This window comes from Chrysemys picta, chromosome 5, assembly GCF_011386835.1.
Source record: "Chrysemys picta bellii isolate R12L10 chromosome 5, ASM1138683v2, whole genome shotgun sequence".
Classification (NCBI taxonomy): domain Eukaryota; kingdom Metazoa; phylum Chordata; order Testudines; family Emydidae; genus Chrysemys; species Chrysemys picta.
Window position 1 is genome coordinate 86,712,474 of NC_088795.1, and position 27,032 is coordinate 86,739,505.

Genomic DNA, 27,032 nt, shown 5'->3' on the forward strand with positions numbered 1-27,032 from the left:
TGTACACCCAGCTGAAAGCAGAGAAGAGGCATGAAACGGGCTAGGGGAGGGTAGCTGCCGACTGACACCGCGCAGGCATCATCCCCATCCTTTTGCGCTTTTTTCGCGTTAGTGTGCGTGCGCCTCCCCCAGCCACGTGAGCCTCCAGCCCTCAACCGGGAACCCTCATTTCGGACAGTCACCAAAACGTTTAGTCCGATCCTCCAAGCGGATCAAAGTGAATCCCTTGCATGGTTCAGGCCAATCTCTCTGTTTTACTGACGGGTCTAGCCCATGGCACGTAGAGCTGAATAGTGGCTATAATTTCCCCTCTTTGTTCAGAGAAGGTCGGCAGTTCCCGACTAGTTTAGAGACCGCGGTTTCTCTCCACTTTGCTCCCCGGCCAACAGCAAAGGACAGGCTGTGGGAGTCAATGGTGGTTCTCTTTGGTCCCTGCCTGCATCCCGGGGCAAGGAACGGGTGGGCAATTTCTGACGCAGGACAGCGATTGTGTCAGGAGTTGTATCCCCCGGCGCAAAGCTGAGGATGCGATTTCTGACAGGGCTGTCTGTCAGCTATCAGAAACTCCAGCTCCTGGACCTTGGGGTCAGGGGATGCGGCAAGGCCAGCGACAGCAGAGTCTGGAAATCGCTTACTCTGGACCAGGGGATGAGAAGAGAAGAGGGGATGCAATTCCGGCAGAGTCCCGCTCTCATCTGTCACATTTTCCTTCTCCAGGACCTAGGATGAGGGGATGCTTTTTAAAGAATGGAGTAAATAGTGATGTCAGCTAATGTCAGCATTTGCAACTGGATGCAAAATTAGACAGAGATGCATTCATTAGCACTACTCCGGCCCCTCTGGAGCGGCACTAGGTAAAGGCAAGCCCGAACCTGTCAGTCTTTAGGGCCTCGTTGCTTGCGTTTCCTTGCCGCCTGTGCGGGCTAAGGCTGCATCTAAGCTGGGGGGGGGGGGGGGGGAGGGAGAGGGGAAGCATGGCAGCTGTCCTTGGGGGTGGAGCCAATGACTGACCTGCAAGCATCGAAACAGAGGTACAATGCATCCCCCCTCCTTCCTATTCCCCCTGCCCCCGCCCAGGAAAATAAAAATCTGATATACAGACTATAGATCCCTACGAATCCATCCCTGCTCATTGTGGAAGGTGCATGAGACTCATCTGGGAGCTGCCTGGACGCCATGGAGCACATCCGAATGCCCAAGGTTGGTACCGGGGAGGCAAAGCGGAGGAGGTTGGATGGCTGCAGTGATGAGTGATGACGAGGCTTCAGTGCTTAGCTCAGGAGAAGCCATCAGGAAAAAGATGTCTCTTGTGCGTTGATGTTTTTTTCTGGTTCGTATGGAAAGAGATTAGTTCATCTCTAATTATTAAAAAATAAATAAAAATAGAGCCCTGCCGATATCAGGGATGAATATCAACCTATCTATCTGCTTTAACATTTTAGACAACTTCCTATTAAATTAGGCAAAATATTCTAAGACATGCAAAGCATTGCTCTGTAAAGTTGATTGAAATGACTGCTTAGTTACCCTGGCTTAGCCATTGTTGCTAATGGAGACCCCATCCATGGCTGCTCTTGCTTACCAGAAGTAAGAACTCCCAAACTTCTCTGCTTTTCATATTTTACTATTTTATTATCTTGGCCTAGATTTTATTTAGATTTTGGAATCTGGTATGTCTAATCTAGTCTAATCAGTATATTTATATAGTTGTGCAGATAGGAGGTCTATATTTGCTAACAAAACTACGGTCTTTCTCTAAACAGAAGGAAATGTGATTTCAGCATACCAAAATTCTGTATAACAGAAAACTCAATCTGAACTAAAAATTTAAATTGTAGCTACAAGTAACATATTTAATTGAGAGGAATAAATGCTAGTTTATTTATTTTTTACTTTTAGCTAAAAAAATTGGTGTTAATAGCCCTAAATCTGTGATTCAACACTGTTGTTTTTATCTGGTTTGTGTATATTCCTGGGTCATTATTGTTAGCCATCATGGTAACATAAATTCAAGATCAGGGCCTCTTGCTGCTGAACCAAGATTACTAGGCCTGTAGCTGCTGGAGAGTGAATATATTGTGAAAATAGAGTGGTTTTCTGCATCAGAAGAGACCTTCTTATTTCTTGGGATTTTGCTGCCTTCCTGGATAGAGGACGAATACCTGTTTTTAGGGTCTGTTCTACTATGGAAGGAAACACCCATTGAGAATAGTGTGCATAGATCTTCTTCGGCCCATCACACAGTGAAAGTGTGCATGAGTAAAAATTGAAAATACTGACAGATAAGAACAAAAACCTAAACTAAAATAAATATTTGTGTTTCACTTTAGATAAAGGGCCTGATCCAGCTGCCATTAAGGCAATGAGATTTGGCTCATTGGCTTTTCCAGAAGCAGGCTTTCAAATTGTTCCCACAATAAAAAAAATATATTGTATATCAGATAACATTAAGGAGTGTATTGTCAGTGACTTGGGACTCCCAATGTTTCTTTTGCATTGAATACTCTATTCAAAATTGGATGGCATTGGCTCCTTGTCTCCCAGCCAGCCCCTTACATTGTGTATCAGTAATAATGAAAGAAGCTACATCTCTGATATAATACAAGACACTTAGAATTAACATGTTTATTTAGAACATTAGTGTTGTTACAAAATCCTTTGTAATCATAATAATAACAGTTGATGAGAAAACAAGGTGCTAAATATGAGTGGGTTTTGAAATAACTCACCTGCCCAGTTACTCCCAGATACCACTGAAATATCACTGTTATCAGCAGTTAGCTGACCTGCCTGGTAACAAAACAAAAATCTTTGGGTGCAATGTGAACAAAAGAAAAAATTAAAAAAGAAATTACCAGAAAAATAACTGTGTTGCATTGATTTTGTCTTTAGTTTTTACCACCTGGAATTTAGTATAAAGCAGACCCCTTTCAACTCCAGCAACTTTAAAGGAAATAAAAGAGAATAGTGTGCAGGTAAAAGATATCCTCACTGTGCTGTCAGTGTTCCTCTGAAATGGATTCCCCCATTCCAAATCCATCCTCAATCAAGTAACTGGCTTGTTCTGTGACTGTATCTCATAATACTGACACCCCCTTACACCCAAAGAACGCTAACCAACCCCTCGAAACAAATGTCCCAGGAAATTAATAAAATCTAAAAATTCAAAAGAAAATCCCTACCCAAAGAGAATTTTTACCCTGAAAAGGGAGAAGTGCTGAGATTCCTTGAAATCCACTAGGGACTTCATTATTGCTATTGTTTTTATGAAGAAGGTGCTTAGATGCTACTTTGATGGGTGCCAGTATAAAACTCCAAGATAAACCAAAAGTGTTATACGTATAACTTTGTATATCCTGGCATGCAACTGTTCATTTTTATTTATTATTTTTAATAATCTATAATTATTTCACAAAAAGAGGGACTAGCCAATCTACTGTTCTACAGTCTATTACTTAATAACTATCATGTCTTCCCTCTGAAATATATTGTGTAAAATATATACATATTTTAGGAATAGTGTATGAAACATAATAAGTCTCTGAAGTATAATTTATAGAACCGTTTGAAAAAAAAATCAGATTTTGAAATTATCTAGCAAAAAAGGGGGACAAATTTTCCACCAAAAGTTCATGAAAATTTCCGACTTTTCAACAAGTACTAATGACTTAGTTAGACAGATCCACCTTTTTAATCTGAAATCTCCTTAAGAATCATCCTTTTAGAAGTTGAGGCATTAAACTATGGCTGCATTGATCAGGGTCCTTCCATTTCCAAATTTTACCATAATTCTGAAGGTGTGCTCCAAGCACAGTACCTTTTGGACAGTATTCAAGTCAAGTAGAGAAGCCCATTTTTGTTACAGTTGACTTCAGCCAGTTTATCAGTTCCCAATATACTGCAATTTGTGACTTGTTCCGTTAAACATTTTTTAATCATAGGGGCTGACTGAGTGATTTAAATACAACAATACCTTGACTTCAGCAAAGCTTTTGATACGGTCTCCCGCAGTATTCTTGCCAGCAAGTTAAAGAAGTATGGGCTGGATGAATGGACTATAAGGTGGATAGAAAGCTGGCTAGATCATCGGGCTCAATGGGTAGTGATCAACGGCTCCATGTCTAGTTGGCAGTCAGTTTCAAGCGGAGTGCCCCAAGGGTCGGTCCTGGGGCTGGTTTTGTTCAATATCTTCATTAATGATCTGGAGGATGGCGTGGACTGCACTCTCAACAAGTTTGCAGATCACACTAAACTGGGAGGAGTGGTAGATACGCTGGAGGGTAGGGATAGGATACAGAGGGACCTAGACAAATTAGAGGATTGGGCCAAAAGAAACCTGATGAGATTCAATAAGGACAAGTGCAGAGTCCTGCACTTAGGACGGAAGAATCCCATTCACTGTTACAGACTAGGGACTGAATGGCTAGGAAGCAGTTCTGCAGAAAAGGACCTAGGGGTTACAGTGGACAAGAAGCTGGATATGAGTCAACAGTGTGCCCTTGTAGGGGCATTGCCAGCAGATCGAGGGACATGATCATTCTCCTCTATTCGACATTGGTGATGCCTCATCTGGAGTACTGTGTCCAGTTTTGGGCCCCACACTACAAGAAGGATGTGGAAAAATTGGAAAGAATCCAGCGGAGGGCAACAAAAATGATTAGGGGTCTGGAGCACATGACTTATGAGGAGAGGCTGAGGGAACTGGGATTGTTTAGTCTGCAGAAGAGAAGAATGAGGGGGGATTTGATAGCTGCTTTCAACTACCTGAAAGGGGGTTCCAAAGAGGATGGATTTAGACTGTTCTCAGTGATACCTGATGACAGAACAAGGAGTAATGGTCTCAAATTGCAGTGGGGGAAGTTTAGGTTGGATATTAGGAAAAACTTTTTCACTAGGAGGGTGGTGAAGCACTGGAATGGGTTACCTAGGGAAGTGGTGGAATCTCCTTCCTTAGAGGTTTTTAAGGTCAGGCTTGAGAAAGCCCTGGCTGGGATGATTTAGTTGGGGATTGGCCCTGCTTTGAGAAGGGGGTTGGACTAGATGACCTCCTGAGGTCCCTTCCAACCCTGATATTCTATGATTCTATGAATTTAAGAATTATATACCAGTGGTATTCGGAAATGGTATACATGAATGTACAGCTTTTCCTGCAATTAGTGATAAGAAAGAGACATTATTATTATTATTTAGAACATGTATTACAATAGCACCTACATGTCTCAATCAAGATCAGGACTCTATCGGGCTTGGTACTATAGAAACATATAGTGAGAGATAGTCCCTGCCCCAACGAGCTTACAGCCTAAGTAAATAAGACCAACAAGTGTGGGAAGAGAAACTGACACACAAAGAGGTAAAGTGACTTGCCCAAGGTCACAGAGCAGCTCAATGGAAAAGGCAGGAATAGAAAAGAGATCTCTTGATGCCTATGCCAATGTGCTAGCCACTAGACCACACTGCCTTAGTTCACATATTTCTAGTAACACATACAGTAAGAATTAATTACACATAATCCATTGAATTTCCCAGTAAGTAATCATGTAAGGCTGCATATGTATTATACTATGGTAAGGACCTCTTCATACTGTAAATGCCTTCCTATGCAAGAGGGGTCTAATGTGACCAAATTTAGCAGCAGCTAACAATCACCCACTGTTAAGCAGTGCTGTGCATACAATGAAAAAATGGACTGTCTTTTTAGAAGCAAAAATTAACAGTAAATCACTTTCTGCCATTAATATTGATCCGACAGAAAGGAACTTTAGAGAAGCTGCCAAAAACTGAAATGTTCACTAAGTGAAACTAACAACCCACAACAATCTTCAAAAATTAATAAGCTATGTTCATGCACAGACTAAAAATACACTTTGTTAATCTATATAGAAATGTTTCTGACCATAGACACATTAAGAGAAAAAGAGTCCAAAAGATACGTTGGCTTCAAATGAAAATTTTATTCACTGTTGCTAGTGAAATATTACATTTTGCTTAGCCACATCTTGTAACGTTCATCTTTTACTGTGTATTGGCAGCAGGCCTTCTGAATTGCAATGTTATCATAATGAATATACCAGATTGATCCCTGGTGTAATTCTGTTGTCTTCAGTGGAGTTATTCCAGGGATGCATTTGGCTCAGTATCTTTTGTTAACATAGCACTTAGATGGTTAAGGTTGCTCTAGTGCTTCAATTTTTATGCAGTTATAAAAAGATCTGTTTCGATAGTCTATATCTCAGTAATTATTTAAGACAGTGGTTCTCAACCGGGGATCCACAGCAAGGAGGTTTCAGGGGGTCCACCAAAATAAATCGGGCTTCAGCCCTGGGCGGTGGGGCTCAAGCTTTGGCTTGATCCCTGTGCGGCGGGATTAGGGCTCTGGCTTCAGCCCTGGGCAGCGAGACTAAGGGAGGGATCGTTACTTTCACCCCCGACTCACCTTAGTGGGCCACCCAGTAAGTTTCACACTGAGTAAGTAAAACAAAAATAATATTTTTTTGATTTTTGTACCTATTTTATCATTCTCTTATATATGTGTGTGTTTAACTGTATAACTATCAATCTAATACAGCTTTTAAGCTACTGTATATGCAAAAAAAAGCTGTGGCACAAGTGGGCTGTGGCATTGTTATAGCATGTTGGGGGGCATCAGAAAGAAAAAGGTTGAGTCAGACTGAAAATTTGTATCAGAGTATTGTCTCCTTTAGTTTTAAATTAATTTTTAATTGTTTTCATCCAGTAAAAATAATAATACTGTGCATTTAGATAGTGCTTAGCCTACTTTTCTTCTGAGGAACTCAATGTGGTTTGTTAAAGCTTTTTAACACTTCCTCTGTGAGGATACAAATATTATTACATAATTACATATAGGGCACAAAGAATGTAGGTGATTTGCCCAATGTCACATCTGGGTCAATGGTAGAGCCAGGAACAGAATCCAGGAGTACAGACTTCCACTTTCCTCTTATGATCACAAGACTATGTTCCCTAATGGGAGCAGAAGCTGATACTTGAATCATCCCTGTTGACTTGCCAACATTCCAGTTCAAATGTGCAGAACATATTACCTAAACTGATTACAAGATTCAAGTAGGTGAAAGTGGAAACAACTTCTGACTTCTGCTCTTTTACTTGCAAAAAAGCATGTGCCTTTTTTTTTTGATAAATCACTCATGCATGTAGAACATGGAATGTCAGCAAGTTTTTCTTTTTTGGAGCTATTTAATGATTATGTGACCAAATTATAACATATGACCAGTTTCACTGCTACTGAATACTACCCCATGACTTCACTTTTGAATGCTTGGCAACAAATCTGTGTTTTCCATGACCTTTATGTCTCAAAAGAATTGGATTGGAAGATTCCTCCACTTCAAGGACAACCTCGACTAAAATTAGCTATTCTTTTTCTCACTCTGCTATGTAGAGGCATAGAGATGATGGGGCTTGTTTGGCCCTTGCTCCTGATTGAGGCTTTGGGTCATTTACTTAAGACTGCATCAGGTATTTGTAACATGGTGCAGACTCACCACCATGGCATCTCCTGCTGCTCAGTCCAGGAATTAGCTCGCACAGCCCTGGAGCACCTGCTATGGGCCGGTGTCTTGCCCTGTTACTTGCCCCATTGTCTCCACCATCTCTGGCCCCATGTCCCTGCCAGACCCAGGTGCTCCTTACCTGGGGGTGCTGCTCCACAATAGTGCCCCCACACTCTGGGTTTCACTGCCAGTCATCATCTAGCCCCTTCTTTCAGGGGAAAACTGCAGTCTGTAATGGCCACTCATCACTGGCAAGGGGATTGGACCTGCTGCCTTTTGAGTCCCAGCTGCCTCCTTGCAGCCCTAGTACCTCCCCTGGCCTTTAGCAAGACGTCAGCCCAGGGACTCACCCGGCCAGAGCTCCTCAGCTCTGCCTGCCCTTCCCCAGCCCTGCTCCGTCTCAGGTACCCTGCTTGCTTTCCCAGGCAGCCTAGTTCTCTCTGCTCCCCAGCTGGAGCAAGAGTTTCTCCTGTGGTAGGTCTACACTTACTTCCGGGTCCGGCGGTAAGCAATCGATCTTCTGGGATCGATCCCGGAAGTGCTCGCCGTCGACGCCGGTACTCCAGCTCGGTGAGAGGAGTACGCGGCATCGACGGAGGAGCCTGCCTGCCGCGTCTGGACCCGCGGTAAGTTCGAACTAAGGTACTTCGAATTCAGCTACGTTATTAACGTAGCTGAATTTGTGTACCTTAGTTCGAAGTGGGGGGTTAGTGTGGACCAGGACCTACTCTCTCAACCTGCCCTTTTATCATGGCAGCTGTCCCCTAATTGGGTGCAACCACACCTGTGGCTGACTACCCAACCAGCCTCCCTTGGCTGCTTTTAACTCCTTTCTGACAGGAGTGGGGTGACTGTACAGTACTATGACCTCCTTTGAGTGCCAAGTTTTTTGTCTGCTTTCCAGCCACTGTTGTGGTCATTATTTACCATTCTGTTCTGTAGGCATGTAAAAGAATTCAGCAAGTACTGGTGCTTTCAGATTTGGTAACCATTGTTTGGTCTTTTACTGAGTTCAGAAGATTTTAGTTTAAAGTTTGATTAGCCTTTAGTAGTCACTGTATTTGACTTAGATTTGAAATAATGGATTTTATACTCACTCACTTAACTGAACACGGCCTTGATGTCATGATTTTGTGATAGTCCATTACTGAGTTTTTCTTACAGATAAAACTCCTATTTTTAGGCCACAATTAGATTTTTTTTAAGATTCCATTTACTTTGGTTTTGTGCCCTTTGACCTTGACAATGAATCAGAATCTGGCTGCTAATGACATTTAAAATGTAATGCACTCATTGTGATCAGACACTCCAGACATATATTTTCTAGAGATGGACAAAAACTTGAACTTCACATCTGAACCACTGGGAATATTTGGGGACAAAGGGTTGGATTTGAACCCCCAGATCTGTACCTAATCCTAAAATTTTGGTTCTGGGTTGAATTAGAGTGCTGAAGGGGCTTGTTTACTAGTACTAGTTTGGATGTAGCCTAACTCTTACAAGAACAGCTATTCCCATAATATTTCATCATAAAATTGTGGAAATCTTATGAAAACAATCTTATGAAAACTGTTTTTCCTCTTGGTTGTTCACCATCTTTGATATTTGATTCCTTTTCCCCACGTTTATTTAGTAGTATTTTTGTTCTAGTGTCCTCTGTTAGAGTGTTAGTTTAAATGACTCCACTCTGTCTACTCTCCATCCTCAAGTTCCACAAGTTATGGCTGATCCTCTTAACAGTATAGTTAATTTATTGCATACATCCTGTGTTCTGTCAGAATTTCAATATGCATTAATTGTTCCTGTTTATAAAATATGTCATTCATTCATAGCCTTCTGTAATTCACAATTTCTGGCCTATGGGCCTGATTCCAAGCTCACTTATGCCAGTGTAAATCAGGATTAACTCCATTAAAGTTCATGGGACTCATTCATCTGTGCCTCACAGTTCCTTTATGCCAGTGTAGCGGAGTCATAATATGGCTGTAAGTGCCTGCTGGAGAAATTCCGCCAATATTGAGGGAGCTCTTTGGAGTTGTAGAGACAGCTTCTCAGGCGCTACACCATCCTCCCCCACAGAAGCCCCAGGCATAAGAGATGTTCAGGGAGTTGGAGAAGACATGGCCAGAGTGTCCATTAACTCCTAGCAATACATGGTTGCTGGAATTGGGCACAAGTTAGGGCAGGCCTCAGGGCTGCTCCAGCTTGCCCCAAGGGCCAAACCAACCTCCAGCAGCTCCCACATGGGGGAGGCACAGAGGTGTCATAAAGCCCCAAATGCCCTCCTCCCTTCCCTATGCCAAACTCGACTGTAGTACAAGGGTGAAATTACAGGCCCAATGAAGTTATACTGGTGTAAAATTGGTGTAAATCAGATCAGAACCAGGCCATATGTCTTGTTTTCTTTTGTCTCAGAATTGTGGGAATTTCAAAATTTTATCTGAAAATTGTTGTCCAGGATCAGTTCCTAACATACCTCTCTCTTTTTTCCATCTGAGCTCAAGGTGGGTCACTCAACAGAAACTGCTATGTGGTTTGTAAAGACCTTGACAAGTCTAAATCAAGTGGGTTGTCATTTCTCTTGATATTTTTGGCTCTGCTGACAGTATTTGACATATTAGTACATGAAATACTGGTATCTAAATGATGTTGTTCATTTGGCACCAAATCCTGTCCCTATTGGAGTCAATGGCAAAACTTGCTTGGTTTCACTTGGGAAGGACTGGAACTTTGGTGTCCAGTTTTGGTTTAATTTTTACCTCTCTGACCTTTTTTTTCCCCAGGTAGTTTGCAGTACTATTTTTCTCTCGTGATTTCCTTTTTGGTGGATATTTGGGCTCTATGCTTTATAAGCACCTCTTCCCCTTATGTCTTTACCTTCTCATTACACTAATCTACTTCTCTGGTTTTCATTATTGTTTTAGATCTCTGTCTTCCCATCTCCTTTAGTCTGAGTCGCATCTCTAAATGGATGTATGCTAATCTCCCATTATAAAAGAAACAGAAAATTGTTTTTGGCATGCCCACTCATCTTTCCACTTTTGAGCCTTTTCTCATTCCATATTACAGTACTTCCGTGTCTGTAATACAGAATTTGAGTAACATCTTTAATTCTGGCCTGTTGTTTCACATGCAGACTTGATTAAGTTGTTAAGACCTGCTGATATAATTTATTTAATATTTTTAAAATCTACGCTGGTTTATCAGTCATTAAAACTAAAAATCTGGTGAATGCAGTTGATTACTCTATACATAAGAACATAAGAATGGCCGTACTGGGTCAGACCAAAGGTCCATCCAGCTCAGTATCCTGTCTACTGACAGTGGCCAATGGCAGGTGCCCCAGAGGGAGTGAACCTAACAGGTAACGATCAAGTGATCTCTCTCCTGACGTCCATCACCACCCTCTGACAGACAGAGGCTAGGGACACCATTCCTTAGCCATCCTGGCTAATAGCCATTAATGGACTTAACCTCCATGAATTTATCTAGTTCTCTTTTAAACCCTGTTATAGTCCTAGCCTTCACAACCTCCTCAGGAACTTGTGGAAGTTCCATAACTTCATTGCTGATCAGCATTTACTGGCTATGTCCAAACTGCTGTCTGTCTAGAATCATGTGGCTCATCTGATCATTTGTGGTTCATACTTGTGTCAAGTGAATCAATTATTCAAGTGCATTATACAGGAATTGTTATACCAGATCAGACCAGCAGTGCATTTAGTCCAGGGACGGGAAAACTTTTTGGCCTGAGGGCCGCATCGTGTTTTGGAAATTGTATAGTGGGCCAGTTAGGGGAGAGGGGCGTGGCCCGACCACTCCTTGCCCCCCCCCCCCGCTTCTGGCCCCCTGATGGCCATCCCGGACTCCTGGCCCATCGAAATCCCCCTCTTCCCTGACGGCCCCCCTGGGACCCCTATCCCATTCATCCCCCTGTTCCCTGTCCTCTGACACCCCCCCCCCCCCCGGAACTTCCACCCCTGACTGCCCTGCGCCGCCCCATCCAACCCCTCCTCTCCTTCCTGACTGCCCCCCTAGGACCTCTGCCCCATCCATCCACCCTTTCTCCTTGACCGCCCCTGGAACCCCTGCCCCTGACTGCCCCCTGCTGCCCCATCCAACCCCCTCCTCCTTCCCGACTGCCCCCCTGGAACCCCTGCCCCCATTCAACCCCTGTTCCCCGCCCTCTGACTGCCCCGACCCCTATCACACTCACACCCCCACCCCCTGACCACCGCCCTGAACTCCCCTGCCCTCTATCTAACCCCCCCCGGTCCACTGCCCCCCGTGCAGCTTGGAGCACCAGTGGCTGGCAGCGCTGCAGCCACGCCCGGCTGGAGCCAGCCACGCACCGTGCTGCACAGAGCACTGGGTCAGGCTGGGGTCTGCAGCTGTGCTGCCCCAGGAGCTCACAGCCCCGCCGTCCAGAGCATTGCGCCGGCGGCACAGTGAGCTGAGGCTGCAGGAGAGGGGGAACAGCAGGGGAGGGGCCGGGGGCGAGCCTCCCAGGCCAGGAGTTCAGGGGCCAGGCAGGAGGGTCACACGGACCAGATGTGGCCCGTGGGCCATAGTTTGCCCACCTCTGATCTAATCCAATACCCACAGTCTCTGGAATCACCTGCCTATATGACATTTCTTTTTAATTTATGTCCTGAAGCATGGGAGTTCATGAGCCTGATCCAACCCCCAGTTAAGTCAGTAGAAGACTTCCATTGACTTTAATGTGTTATATCCTTCAGACATTTTTTTATCCTATTTTCATTGGTGACTTTTATTTTTATACAACAATTGAAAGTTTGTGTCTAACAGCAGGGCTCTGCAGTTTTGGATGCTTTTCTAAATGTGAGATTTGATTTTCACGAACATCCCGACTCACCATCTCTGGTTTGATTCTAGTGTAATACTTTTTTTTTTTTGGTCACTCTGTCTAAATATCATGTTTTTCTCACAATGTCCTAGCTTGGAAGAACTTGCTCCCTTGTGAGATCCATGTCACTGACTCATTGTATTAGTTGAAAAGAAAGTTTAGGCCTTTTTATATTTTTATATTTCTAGCTATCATTTTTCCTAGGTCGTGTCTCTATTCATATTACATTGCTACAATTCTTGCAATGAATGATTTAATAAATCCACCATAATGTAAGTATTTTTCTTATTGTCATGAAATTGGCAGACTATCCCCAGATTTTCTATGCCAATCTTGTATATTTTCAATAATGTTAATCTTACTCAGGGAGGCATGAGATAGCTGAATTAAGCAGTATAAAGTGTATGGGGTAGCCATCATCTTTCAATTTACAGATTGTGTTGATGCCTCTGCATCCAAAGTTTAAATTCCATTTAAAATATGAAACTGATCTCATTAAGCAGCTTGACTGCAGTATGATCTCTTTATAAACTAGACTGGAACACTGCATGTTTGTTTGTGACTGACGTTCTGGAGGGTATTTATGGGGAGTCTCTTGTTAAAATTCTGCTAACAAACAGAAGGGAGGATTAGGATGATTTCCCTGAGTCCACTAGAGCAGTGGTTTTCAACCTTTTTTCATTTGCAGACACCTACAAAATTTCAAATGGAGGTACTGACCCCTTTGGAAATCTGAGACATAGTCGGTGGACCCCCAGGTGTCTGTGGACCACAGGTTGAAAACCACTGTGCTAGAGTTAACCTCTCTCTGGACACTGCTGACCTATTCCTGACAGAAATCTCTTAAATCTGAGGCTCTACAATATACTGTTGATGCACACATATTTTTGCATGTGTAATGGAGTAGCTTACTCCAAATGGTAGATATTTAAAAATTAATTTTCCCTTGGGAAAGGATACTTCTTGGTTTCATACAAGGTCTTCACTCCCCACTCCTGGTGATCACTGTGCTATGCTGTCAGAATTCTCTGTATATTTTTCAGGAACAAAATATAAACATTTTGAGTAAGTGCAATAAGTTTGACTGGCAAGAGGGGTTGCTGCTTTTCGTGGTCATAGCTACATGAAAGGATTTTTGTCTAAATGAGACACCAAATTAATAGATTCTCTAGTCCTTCTCTTCCTCCCTCCCCCATCCCCGCTTTCCTATGGGCACACACATTCCTAGTACATGAGGTTTATCGCAGGCTAAGGGTGAGAAATTTTGTGGGAACCCCTTGTTAAAATATTCACATTGTATCATTGGGTTATGTCAGTGATCCCCAAACTTTTCAGGGTCACTCCCCCCCTTACCCTTGTCCATGCCCCCCCCCCAGAACTGGGGCCAGGAGTGTGGCCACGGCTCCCAGGGTTGGGTGGGGGACGCGGACAGGGGTAAGGGAGCTGAGACTGGGGCTGCAGCTGGGGGTGGGGCTGGGTCCGGGAGTAGGGCTGGGTCTGGGAACAGAATTGCGGCCAGGGGCCGAGGATGGGGGTGGGGCTGGGGTCGGGTGTGGAGCCGTGGCTGGGCCGTGGCCAGGGGCCAAGGCTGCGAGTGGGGCCGAGCGTGGGGCTAGGAACTAGGGCTGGGGGCAGGGCCAGAGCAGAGCTGGGAGTGGGGCTGGGTGATGCTCCCTCCCCACCTCCCATTGGGGCTGGCCTGGGCCACACCGTGCCCCCCGAATGTTCCTCCCTATGTTCCTCATAGTTTGGGGACCTCTGGGTGTGAAACTGTAAAATGGCACAGGAAGTGAGTGCTGTGCTATCCACCATGTGATCACTTCTCAGTTATATGTGGTAAGATGAACATGACATCCCATCTGTCCTTCAGATCATAGTAATAAAAATTAGAGAAGAAAAAGATCTATTAGTTCTGCTAGTTCATTCTCCTGCCAATGTACCAGTTGTTCCCTACAGTATATTTTTCAGTGCTTTTTCTTTTCCAGTTTTAGCTATTTCAATTGAAGAGATTTCTACCACTTTTCTTGGATGATGGTCCTTTAGTCTAATTAAGTTTACCCTTAGGAAGCTTTCCCTTTTCCAGATATTCATCCTAAGATGTCTTTGTCTTAATTTTATTTTATTATATCTACTTATATCCTCTTGACCATGCTAGCAACTCTTCTCTTTCCTTTGATGTTTACACCCTTCAAACTACTTCTATTTCAGACCATCTATTATTCTACTGCACCTAGCTTTCAAGAAGTTAGGAGCAGTCTTTTCAGTTAAGAACATGTAAGAAGAACATGGTAACATGGGTCAGGCTTCATGACTTGTGAAATGTTTGGTAGAAAAGCACGTTGAATGGCAACATCAGTTCACAAATCAGTGAACACAGTTTTCCTGTGTTCTTATTCCAAACCTGGGTAGAAGTGTAACAATGTATATTGTGTTTGATGGACACTATATTATACTGTCTTGGCATTAGCACTTTGTGCTACAAAACCATTGGTTGTCACTGTTCTAGATTTCATAGGCTTTTTTGTTTTCAAGATTGATGCAAAGTGTAGCAAAGAGGCGTGGTTGCCTTTGGAGACTGACAATGAGGGACAGCCAGTGAGCAGAACCAGGAAGGCCACGCTCTCCATGTCGTAAGCAGGGGGGGGCGGGCCAGGAACAGGAAGTATAAAAGGTGGGCCCTGTAGCTCAGGTGGGAAGCAGCTGCCAAAGGAGGTGGATGTGTTCTCCCCACTGCTGATGCAGGAGCCCACAGAAGAATTCTGCTGTCCCAAAGAGGGCCTTGACATGCCTGATGCTGAGGAGTTGCTGGGACTGCTGCTTGCAGTGTACCCTGGAGAGATGGAGGATGACCCTTGGATGAAGGTACATCCGAGGGGGAGTGTAGGAAGCAGCCCAGGGGAACCAGACTACTGTCTGGCTGTGGTGCTGCTGGAGACATGGTCAGCATGTTGCAGGTGGATTCCCTGCTGACCCAGCGGCAGACCACTCTGCCACTGTTAGGACTCTGGGCTGGGATGTGGTGGAGTGGGTGGGCCTGTGTTCCCACCCCTGGAGTGGCAGTACTCCCTCTCCTTAGGTCAGGAGGCCTGGGCTCTATGGGCACCCTTTGGGTGAGTGCCCTAGACCAGTACTTCTCAAAGCCGATCCGCCACTTGTTCAGGGAAAGCCCCTGGCGGACAAGTCCGATTTGTTTACCTTCCGCATCTGCAGATTTGGCCGATCGTGGCTCCCTCTGGTCGCGGTTCGCCGCTCCAGGCCAATGAGGGCAGTGGGAAGCCGTGGCCAGCACATCCCTCGGCTCGTGCTGCTTCCCGCAGCTCCCATTGGTCTGGAGCGGCAAACTGCAGCCAGTGGGAGCTGCGATCGGCTGAACCTGCGGACGCGGCAGGTAAACAAACCAGCCCGGACCGCCAGGGGCTTTCCCTGAACAAGCGGTGGACTGGCTTTGGGAAGCACTGCCCTAGACTGTTTGCTGGGTGCTCCACCCCTGCCCTGCCTAAGGGCCTGAGCCCCTAAACTGTTTGCTGCTTATGCTGCCTGTGGGTTTGAGCCCTAGAGACAGCTAACTTCCCCCTTGTATACACTGCCGTTCCAGGTGTGTGACAGCAAAGAAGTGTGGCTGCCCTTGGAGACTGACAGTAAGGGATGGTTATGCATGCCTACATAAGTATATAGATGGTTGGAGTCAAAACTCAGATATTCCTCTTGGACTCAAATTGTGCCAGCTGTGCTCCGTTTTTACTGCTAGTCTCAGCCTCTTGGCTGTACAAACTCTTTCCTGTAACTTTCATTACTGGAGCTGCGTGCTGGCAATATTGAAGTCAATGGGAGCTTTGCCATTGATTTCACATGAAGCAGGGCTCGATCCTAAAAGACAATTCCTGCTTGCCATACTCTCACATGTAATCCTGTTGAAGCCAGTGAGACCATTTGGGTGAGTAAGGGAAGCAGTGTGTGGCCCCCAACTGGCTGTTCAGCCCCAGTGGCTCCAGGTTTCCATATTTCTTCCTCCATTGACACTTAAGCAGCATGTGTTCAAAATAGTCTGGATCATCATTAATCTTTGCTTTTTTTTTTTATGGCTTTCTGCTGCTCCCCTTCCTGAGTCAGACCCAGACTTGCAAAAACCACATCTTCATCAATGCTTTCTTATGATAAAATCCTCATGGGGAAGGGGGATTGAGATATCGCTGTTGTCATTTTTACTCATGCGAGTTGCTCTGATGCTATGGTGATGGGGAGAGGGGCATAGAAGAACCGAGACAGATAGACATGTCCTTTGTAGAGGAGCTTTCAGAATTCACAAAAAGAACAGGAGTACTTGTGGCACCTTAGGCTAGGTCTATACTACCCGCCTGAATCGGCGGGTAGAAATCGACCTCTCGGGGATCGATTTATGGGACGCGACAATCGATCCCCAAATCGGCGCTCTTACTCCACCAGCGGAGGTGGTAGTAAGCGCCGCCGACAGAAAGCCGCAGAAGTCGATTTTGCCGCCGTCCTCACAACGGGGTAAGTCGGCTGCGATACGTCGAATTCAGCTACGCTATTCACGTAGCTGAATTTGCGTATCTTAAATCGACTCCCCCCTGTAGTGTAGATGTACCCTTAGAGACTAACAAATTTATTAGAGCATAAGCTTTCGTGGACTACAGCCCACTTCTTTGGATGCCTCTCAGCCATGGCTTCAGAACTTCCACTAGGCCTGGTGACTGAGATCCTCCCATATTCTCATTTTCTTTTACTAACTCCTGATGAGGCACAGTAATAAGCTCTATTTTTTTACAATTAAGGACAAATGCTGTGGGCCTTAACTCAATTTTTATTTAGACCATATTTAGGCAAACTCCACTGAAGACAATGGAATTTTACCTTAGTAAAAACTAAGTCAGATCCTCAAGTTTTGGCCTTAGCCAGGACATTTTCTGGTTGCCATTAGCTACCAGAACTCTCAATACCTGACATGTAACATCTTCAGATTTTATTAACTCAGTCATGGCTTTGAGGCTTGTCTTACTTTCTTTAATGGTGTTAAAAAAATGAAGAGAGTTTTAAAGGGGTCTTTGGTGGTGGTCTGTTGTAGGAATATTTTTTTTCAGTTTGGCAGTTAGCTGTGATACTTAATTTTGATACCTGTTGCTCTCATGGCGATGGACCGCAGCAGCTGCTGTGGATTCGGTGATTGTAGGCCCCTGTAGTTAAGGTTTAGTTAACAAACTGGAAAAACTCGCGCAACTTAGTTTGTGAGAGAGTGGGGTCCATTGGGGTGGCTTTGCCTGCTGTAATTTTAACTTTCATTGTATTTGACATTTCTGAGGTGAGACTGTTAGCCTATGGCACTGAAACAGGTAGACAATTGTCACTGCCATATGTAAACATTTACTGCACCGAGGGGCAAGGGGAAAGCAGGGAAGCAATGGTGACTGAGAGGTATCTCCCTGAGGCACAATGCTTCTCAAAGCTTCGGCGCAGCTTGCACAGCGCTATACTTGAAATAAAAATCTAGCTCACGTTATTTTAGCTGAAAATGCTTTTCTGTATGATGTTATAAAGGACATGAAAAATAGAACTAATCCCAGTGGCCTGATATTATGGTGACACGGTAACAAACCCCTGCCCTATTCATATTAAAACAAGTTGTCTCATGGTTGGAAGTGCTTTCATTCTGCCATCTATAATATTTAGTTAGGCACCAGACTAAAGAAGCATTTAAATACAAATCCTGCTGTCAGTACTTATCCAAAAATATCTGTATCAAATGTGAAAACATATTAGGGTACACTAATATTTTAGGGATATTTTTAGGGGCATCCTGGCATACTAACTTTAAAAAAAAAATCTTGTAGGGTCACGTCTTTGGAGTCCTTACTTACTTAGATAAAAGTCCCATTGAAGTTAATGGGAGTAGTTCCTGAATAAGGATTTGGCCCACGCTTTTCCTAATATGACATCTTTTTCTTGAATGACCTCCCAGCAACCTTGTCCAGAGGTCATTTGTCATGTTTATTCTCTGAGTAAAAAGTGCCAACATCTGTTCTTAATTTGCTTTCCCATTAACTTCTATTTTTGCCTTCTTTTCTCTCATCTGTGTTGTATTGCAAATAGTATTTCTGGTAAACTTTATTTATACCCATGTAAGGGGTTGTAATAGTCAAAATAAGTCCCTTGAGTGTCTTTTGTTCAAGTTCCACATTCTCCTTTAAGCCTACAAAATCCAGGGTCCTCAAGCAAAAATAAATTTATGGGGAGCACAGTTTGATAAGTGACTGAAGTTGTATTTAGGTGCAGAGGCTGGCACGACTCTGGAGACAGATTCTGTGCTCTTTCCCTCTCTCTCCTCTTTTCCTTGTGAGCACACCTAGCTCTTCACTATATTTCACAGGTTGGCTTAGCTATCTTTTGTCCATTACTGGCCATTTCAGATCTAGCTCCCTCATGTGTGGCTTATGTTGGGCAAGGCCCCTGCAAGTTCCGTAGACAGCTTGACCAAAACTCCCAGATTCTGTGGCATTCCAGTGGAGCAGAATATAAAGTATGTGGCATGATCTTCACATGAAAAAAATTGAATGGTTTTAGGTAAATTAAATAGAAAAATAAATCAAGTAATTATTAGTTTCCCTTCAGTAGTGAATTTGATATTACATTTATTTTTTATTTTGCCCTAAATTATTAATTTCCAACATGTTGCAGATTTTTATATAGGAAACCTCAATTTTCCGTCTTATGTAACACTGAGATACTGTATGCTCCCCTACTGGGTACACTACCATACTCTCTTCTCCTCTAGACCATTTACAAGATACTATTTGGCTTGGCTTTCTCCTCAGGATGAGAAGTGTGGAAAGGAAGAGACCGTGTGTTCTGACTCCTTTGAGCAACTTAATGAAATCAAAACTTGCTGCTGCATCTTTCTGTCTAAGGGTGAAATCCACTTCTCTTGCATAAAGTTTGAAAAATGGTGACGTAGGCAGGAGAATCTTTTGGATAAAATCCACATAGCCACCAGACTGGGGCTAAGGAATAGAGTTTCAGCACAAATGCCTGACCACCCCACAACTGCTATTCCAGCCCTACGCTCATCACAATCCTACAATTAATAGAGAATAATAAAGGGAGCCATGTCAGAGAATGTGCTTATATGCAGTTCTGAATTCCAAATAAGCATATGGATTGGAAAGGGGATTATAGGAACAGGTCCAAACAATGCAAATGTGCAATATTTCCTTTAAGAGGTGGTAACCATAAAGCTCTATCTATGCTACCAGTTTCAAACTGTGTGGGTTTAAAACTGGGTAGTGTAGTTTGCATCCGCATAACAGAATTACAATAGTGTTGTTCCAGCACTGTGTTTGAGTCCTGTGATAGAGTTTAGAGTTCAGCATGACCCTGATTTAGCACAGTTCAAATTGCCTCTGGAAATAGTGCTCGATGAACAAAAATAGTTCCCAGAGGGCTAGTTTATTAGTAAATCTGTTTTCAGAAGTGGTTTAGCTTTCTGTCAGTGTAACCAGAGCTTGACATAGGTCATCTAAGAACTCACCAAGACTAATCAGTGAATCATGGCAATTTTTATTGAGCCAAATCCTGAGGTACTCCCTAACTGTAACTTTCTTCACTCAATTAACTTTTATTGAAATCACTGATAGTAAGTAGTGAGTAAGCACTGATTAAAGACACTAGTCCCCCACCTCTCTCAAATATTCCCTCTTTTTTTTGTTTGAGTAGCTTGACAAGAAATAATTCTAGTTTGTTCCGATCCACACCCATTCACTCTGAAAAGCCTGATGATTTGGGTGTGTTCCTATGTAGAATACGAGAGTTTATAATATTTTGGACAGTGTGTTCATTTTAATGAGGCATATCTTACCACAGTGGCTTATCTGCAACTCTTCCCATTAGTTTATATCTTATTTTTTGTGTGGGTATATATTTAATATACATATATAGGTCTTTAGCATTGTCATGTCTTAGAGTACATTTCCCATTTGCCAGACTGTACCTTAGGTACCTGCTTTTGTTTGGACAAGCCTAATTTTTTTCTGTTTGGTTTATTTGTTGGCTTGTAATGGGGTGCACTCACCCCTCACTGGACAGGTAACTCAGCATTGTGGGCTGAGGAAGCCACTCACCCCTGGATCCTACTGGGCATGCTCCAAGTGTAGCTATAGTATAAAAGGGAGCAGATCAGCTCAGTCAGGGCTGACAGCTGAGGAAGAAGGATGCTCACTGTAGGCTCCAGCCTGGGAAGTACCAGAGACTCTGACAGCAGGAGCCAAGGATGTTGAAGTCTAGGCGGAGACCCAGACAGCGGCAGAGGTCTACAAGAACCCGGGGTCGCTGGTAGCCATCTGGACTGGAAACCCCAGAGATGCCCGCTGCTCAACTACAAGGGACAAGTAGGGTTACCATATTGCAGTCCTGGAAAAAGAGGACACTCCAAGGGGCCCTGGCCCTGCCCCTGCCCCAACTCCGCCCCTTCCCCAAAGTCTCCGCCCCTTCCCCTGAACACTCTGCCCCCCTGCTCCTCCTCCTCCCCTGCTTTCCGCGAATCAAATGTTCGCGGGAAGCCTGAAACAGGCAGGCAGGCAGCAGGTAAGCTGGGGCGGGAGCGGTGGTGGCAGGGGGCAGGCGCGAGGAGGTGTGGCCCAGTCCGGACCCCCGGCTGAGCGGCTCCCTCTGGCGGCTGGCCAAGAGGCTCTGGCCCCGGCGGCTCCGGGCTGTTCCTCACTGCCTCAGCTGCAGCTCCTGAAGCCCTGGATCGCAGGCTCTCCTCCCATATGCTTTCTATAGCCCAAGCTTTGCCTGCAGAGAAGCTGACTATAGGGGTTGTGGGGGGAGCTATGGTGCCGAGCACCCCCCTCGCCGGGCCCTACAGGCGGTGGGTGAGGTGACACCCCCATGTTTCCCGGGCCGAGCCCGGGTCCATGTCCCTTTAAGAGCGGGACCGGGCTGAGCTGAGCCGGTGGGGGGTGGCTCCGCTCCCCGCTGCAGGCTGATGCCGGGTCCACTCCCCACTGCAGGCTGATGCCGGAGCCTGGGCTGAGAGCCCCGCTCGTCTCCTGCACCAGCTCTGGGCGGGGCTTTGCTGCGGCTCCCCCAGTCCCCCAGGGCTGGGCTGCCCCATGGTAGGGTTGCTTGAGGCAGGGCAGGACCTGGTGACGCCGAGGAATGAACAGGCCCGGCAGGGTGGTGCGGGGGCTGCTGGAGGGGGAAGCTGGGGAAGGGGTGGCACGGCCTCAACCCCCTGGGGCTGCCTGCCCCATGGAGGAGGCAGAGGGGCGCAAGCCGCAGCAGGACCCCAAACCCCCAGGGGAGGGGATCTGGGGCCAGCCCGGGGAGGCAGGAGCAGCTCCGGGGGTGCTGGGCGCGTGCAGGGCAGAGCCCCGGGAGAGCCCCAGCCCCGCGGCAGGCAGTGCTGCAGAGGATCCCGCGCCCCGCGGCGGGCGAGGGGAGCCCCAGGCAGGGGGAGCTGGGCTGCCCGCACCCACCTCTCGTGGCCATTCCATGTTGCGCCCGGTACCCGCTTTTCACCAGTGTGGCTGCCCTGTCAGCCGCTTTTGGGTCTTTAAATAGTCGTCCGGGGGGAAATCCCAGACATTTTTAGCTTTTTACAAATTCCCCCCGGACGGTTATTTAAAGACCCAAAAGCCGGACATGTCCGGGGAAGCCCGGACGTATGGTAACCCTAGGGACAAGTTAGGAAGTAGCCCTGGGGGAGGTGGCAATCAGCATGTTTCAGTCTGGATCCCTGCTAACTCAGTGGCAGAGATCCTTGCTACTGATAGGGCTCTGGGCTGGGACCTGGTGGAGCAGTGAGGGCCCAGGTCCCCGTACCCTGGCTGTCCCCCATCCCTAGGTGGTGATGGCCCACTTCCCCAACTGGCTGCTGGGCCACTCAGCTCTGAGAGAAGGGGCAACCCTATTGACTCTGGCCGTGAGGCCTTACAACCCTGAGAGCCAGGGTGACTCTATTGACTCTGGCTGCTAGGTCTTACAGGGTGAAATCCACTTCTCTTGCATAAAGTTTGAGAAATGATGATGTAGACAGGAGAAGTGGAGGTGGATCTTTCAGATAAAATCTATACAGCCGCCAGCCTAGGGCTAGGGAATAGAGCTTCAGAGGCCAAAGGCAGTCCATTGAACTTATTCATGGGGTGCATTCACCCTGCACTGGATGGGGTACACTCACCCCATCACATGGCTCTTTTTAGAATGGCAGCTTAAAAATACTTTATATCTCAATCACTGTTTTGTATGACATTTAGTTTTTTTCATGGGATCTCCTCTTTTACTTGATACTAAATGTTTACTGGGGTTGTGCCGTGTTTCTTCCATTCCTCCTTTCCCCAGTATGTGACCTTTGAAGTAGATGATCCTGGGAAAAGACTTCATCCAGGCTTTCTAGCAGTTTTATTTTTGTTTAAAACAGATTGTAACTGGCCTTGTGGGAGCATACTTGGGTTTTATGATTTAAGAATTTTTCTACCAAACTGGCAAAGGGTGGTTTTGAGGGCTTCTGTGTAAAATCACTGATTTCTCTTTCATATTTTATAAAGTGGAACAATACATTCACTCTGTATATTACGTGCACGTGATTCTCAGGTGATGACATTATTCTGTTTTGACTTAATTCCTAGCAATTCACCTGAAGTTTGCATCTGTAGGTCCATAGTGTTTACATGGGGGGTATGCAAGAAAACAAATAAGGTCAAATCCAGCTAATCTAAGGGTATGTCTACATGGAAAATACCCACCACAGTGAGTCTCAGAGCCTGGGTTTAAAGGTTCAGGCTCATGCCACAATGCCAAAAATAGCCATGTAGATGTCTGGGCTCAGGCTCTGAAACTCACCTTCCTTCCTGGGCTGCATTTGTTTGTTTTTTTTCTGCCATGTAGACATATCCTAAGACACACAAATAGTCCCATTGATTTCAATGGGATGACTGGTGTGGTTTTGGCCCTAAATCTTGCCCATGTCAGTGCTGGCATGCAAGGAGTGGAAAGTGAGTGAAGAATCAAAGCAAGCATGTAAACAGGATTAGACACTGCTGAAGGAAAGAAGTATTTCTGTTACTGAGACTGTACAGAGTTGTCCATGACTATACTAGGAAAGGTATGCTTTGTAGGATGATTAATACAAAGTAATAGCTCCAGAACAGAGCTCAAGCAACAAGCTCCTTAAGCATGTAAGGTATATTTATTATTATTATCCCTCAATATTACACTATGGAAATGGTTCCTTTGTTTGTTTTGTTTTAAATAAATACCTTTCACAACATAAAAAATCTTTAATTATACAAAGGGGAAAGCTACTATCTAAAATTATTTTCATGAGTCATCAATAAATTCTGTTACCTAGCAGCTCTGTGTTCTTGGGGAACCAGGGCACAGTACCCAGTCTGTCTGACTCATGAAAGACCTCTCCCCCGCCCCCTGCGTCTGCTTGAACCAAAACCAGTCAGAAGAAAGATTACAAAAGCAATGAAAAGGCCATGGGAGACACACCTAAACCCCTGGGATAAGGGTGACAGGATTAAGGAAACTCCCCTAGCCTCATTTGCATCGAAGATGGGACAAGGAGGTATCTCCATTAGCATACAGAATGGAGAACAGAGATTCCAAGAACCTCACAAACTCTGGGACCAGAAAAGCACTGCATGATGGAGAGTCTCTGCTCCAGATGTTAATGAACCTACTCCTGCACACACCCAACTCAGTAGTTATCAGACCAATTCTAGTAATAAATCCTTTATTGGTATCCAAAATAGCGAAGCTCTCTATTTGCATTGTGAGCTCCCTTCAAGGAATCATGGAAGATTAGGGTTGGAAGAGACCTCAGGAGGTCATCTGGTCCAACCCCCTGCTCAGAGCAGGCCAACACCAACTAAATCATCCCAGCCAGGGCTTTATCAAGCCAGGCCTTAAAAACCTCTAAGGATGGAGATTCAACTAGGGTGAAAGTAAAGCCGAAGACTTACCGGTACGGGGGCCAGCTTCGGCCCCCAGAAGGGGTGGGGCCTCAGGTGGAAGGGGCAGGGCCACCGACAGGGGGCGCAAAAGTGGCAGTGATATTAAAGCGTTGCTGTGGCAGCGCTTTAAGCAGGGTCCTTAAAGTGCTGCCGCAGCAGCGCTTTAAAGTCAGCTGGGTATGGGCTGGTAGTGGCGGCCTCTTTTTAGCGGTACGCCATACTGGCTCATATCAACTTACTTTAACCCCTGGATTCCACCACCTCCCTAGGTAACCCATTCCAGTGCTTCCTCCTAGTGAAATAGTTTTTCCTAATATCCAACCTAGACCTCCCCCATTGCAACTTGAGACCATTGCTCCTTGTTCTGTCATCTACCACCACTGAGAACAGCCTAGTTCCAGCCTTTATGGAACCCTCCTTCCGGTAGTTGAAGGCTGCTATCAAATCCCTCCTCACTCTTCTGCAGACTAAACAAGCCCAGTTCCCTCAGCCTCTCCTTGTAAGTCATGTGCCCCAGCCCCCTGATCATTTTTGTTGCTCTCTGCTGAACTCTCTCCAATTTGTCCACATCCTTTCTGTAGGGGGGCCCCAAAACTGGATGCAATACTCCAGATGTGGCCTCACCAGTGCCAAATAGAGGGGAATAATCACTTCCCTCGATCTGCTGGCAATGCTCATACTAATGCAGCCCAATATGCTGTAAGCCTTCTTGGCAACAAGGGCACACTGCTGAGTCATATCCAGCTTCTCATCCACTGTAATCCCCAGGTCCTTTTCTTCAGAACTGCTGCTTAGCCAGTCGGTCCCCAGACTGTAGCAGTGCATGGGATTCTTCCATCCTAAGTGCAGGACTCTGCACTTGTCCTTGTTGAACTTCATCAGATTTCTTTTGGCCCAATCCTCCAATTTGTCTAGGTCACTCTGGCCCCTATCCCTACCCTCCAACATATCTACCTCTCTTCCCAGTTTAGTGTCATCTGTGAACTTGCTGAGGGTGCAATCCATCCCATCATCCATATCATTAATAAAGATGTTGAACAAAACTGGCCCCAGGACCAATCCCTGGGGCATTCCTCTTGATACCGGCTGCCAACTAGACATCGAGCCATTGATCACTATGTGTTGAGCCCAACAATCTTGCCAGCTTTCTATCCACCTTATAGTCCATTCATCCAATCCATACTTCTTTAACTTGCTGGCAAGAATACTGTGGGAGACCATATCAGAGGCTTTGCTAAAGTCAAGATATATCACGTCCACTGCTTTCCCCATATCCACAGAGCCAGTTATCTCATCATAGAAGGCAATCAGGTTGGTCAGGGATGACTTGCCCTTGGTGAATCCATGTTGACTGTTCCTGATCACCTTCTTCTCCTCCATGTGCTTCAAAATGGATTACTTGAGGACCGGCTCCATGATTTTTGCAGGGACTGAGGTGAGGCTGCCCGGTCTGTAGTTCCCCGGGTTTTCCTTCTTCCCTTTTTTTAAAGATGGGCACTTATATTTGCCTTTTTCCAATTGTCCAGGACCTCCCCCGATTGCCACAGGGGAGGAACACCACCCATAGCCAGGAATGATCAGTTCCCATTGTCTAGCTTGAACAAAACAACTTTGGAATACTCCCTTGAGCCATCAGTTTACACATAAACAACTCTAGTGTTCTTCCTTGAACCATTGTTGTTTCTCTACAAAAATCCCCTACCCATGCTCAAGTGTTCTGATGCCTGGATCCAAAATCTGCATCAGTTCCATTGGGACTTCATCTTCTCCTGACTAATATTATAATTTCTTGTTTGTTTGGCCCCCTATGGTTATTACCTAGCAATAAATAACTTTCATGGTTAAGCTGGTAGCTTCTCTCTCTCTCCTTCCCCCTTGTGGGTGTTTTTTGGTTTCCTCATTCGCTCTGCAGCAACGCTCCTCGTACCTAAGCTCATAGGCGCCGACTCCGTGGGTGCTCCGAGGCTGGAGCACCCACCGGCAGCTCCCCGACTCACCCCCCCCACCTCCGCCTCCTCCCCTGAGCATGCCCCCGCGTCCTGCTTCTCCTCCCTCCCAACGCTTGCGCCGCGAAACAGCTTTTCTTGACACAAGCACCCACCGGTGTCAAGGAAAGTTGGTGCCTGTGCCTAAGCTAAAAGATCCCTGCAGCGCCCAAAAATCCCGCTCATCAAGTGGGTTACTACCAGAACAATTGTAATGTGAAAGTGGGGATAGGGATGTGCTGAGGGTGACAGCTTGGAGGTGCTGCTTGACCCAGTCTGCTGAGTCCAGTGGCATATAAGGGGTCAGCTTGGGAGTGCTGATTAACCCGGTCCTCTCAGACACACTCTGTTAATATGTGTGTTCCTCTGATTCTGGGTCTGGAAGAACCCAGCCCTGGGGAACCTAGGTCCTGCAGGATAGCCCCATTCGGAGGGAACTTGCAGCAGAAGTAGAGCTCCATGAGAACACAAGTGACATGAACAGTACATTGAGAGAATTACAGACACCTCAGAAGAGTAACCCTAATAAATGAGCATACCCCAAAGTAACAGGCATATCTGGTGAGAATCCTGATCATGAACCGATTCTATAGGTTTTAGTAGTCAGGAGTTTTGTTAAACCCACAGAATTTCTACATTTTAGGTGGTCAAATGGACTCAATCTCCTTTGACGTTC

At 45.5% G+C, this 27,032-nt stretch overlaps 1 protein-coding gene across 1 annotated transcript in view; it reads left to right on the forward strand.

Moving 5' to 3' along the window:
- Window positions 1-955: 955 nt before the first annotated feature.
- Window positions 956-27,032, forward strand: part of MTMR7 (myotubularin related protein 7) — a 96,824-nt gene continuing 70,747 nt past the window's right edge. The window contains exon 1 of the mRNA XM_005282077.3: window positions 956-1,200. Within this exon, the coding sequence (XP_005282134.1) occupies window positions 1,177-1,200 (24 nt within the window). The 5' untranslated portion in view covers window positions 956-1,176. The remainder of the gene's footprint in view (window positions 1,201-27,032) is intronic.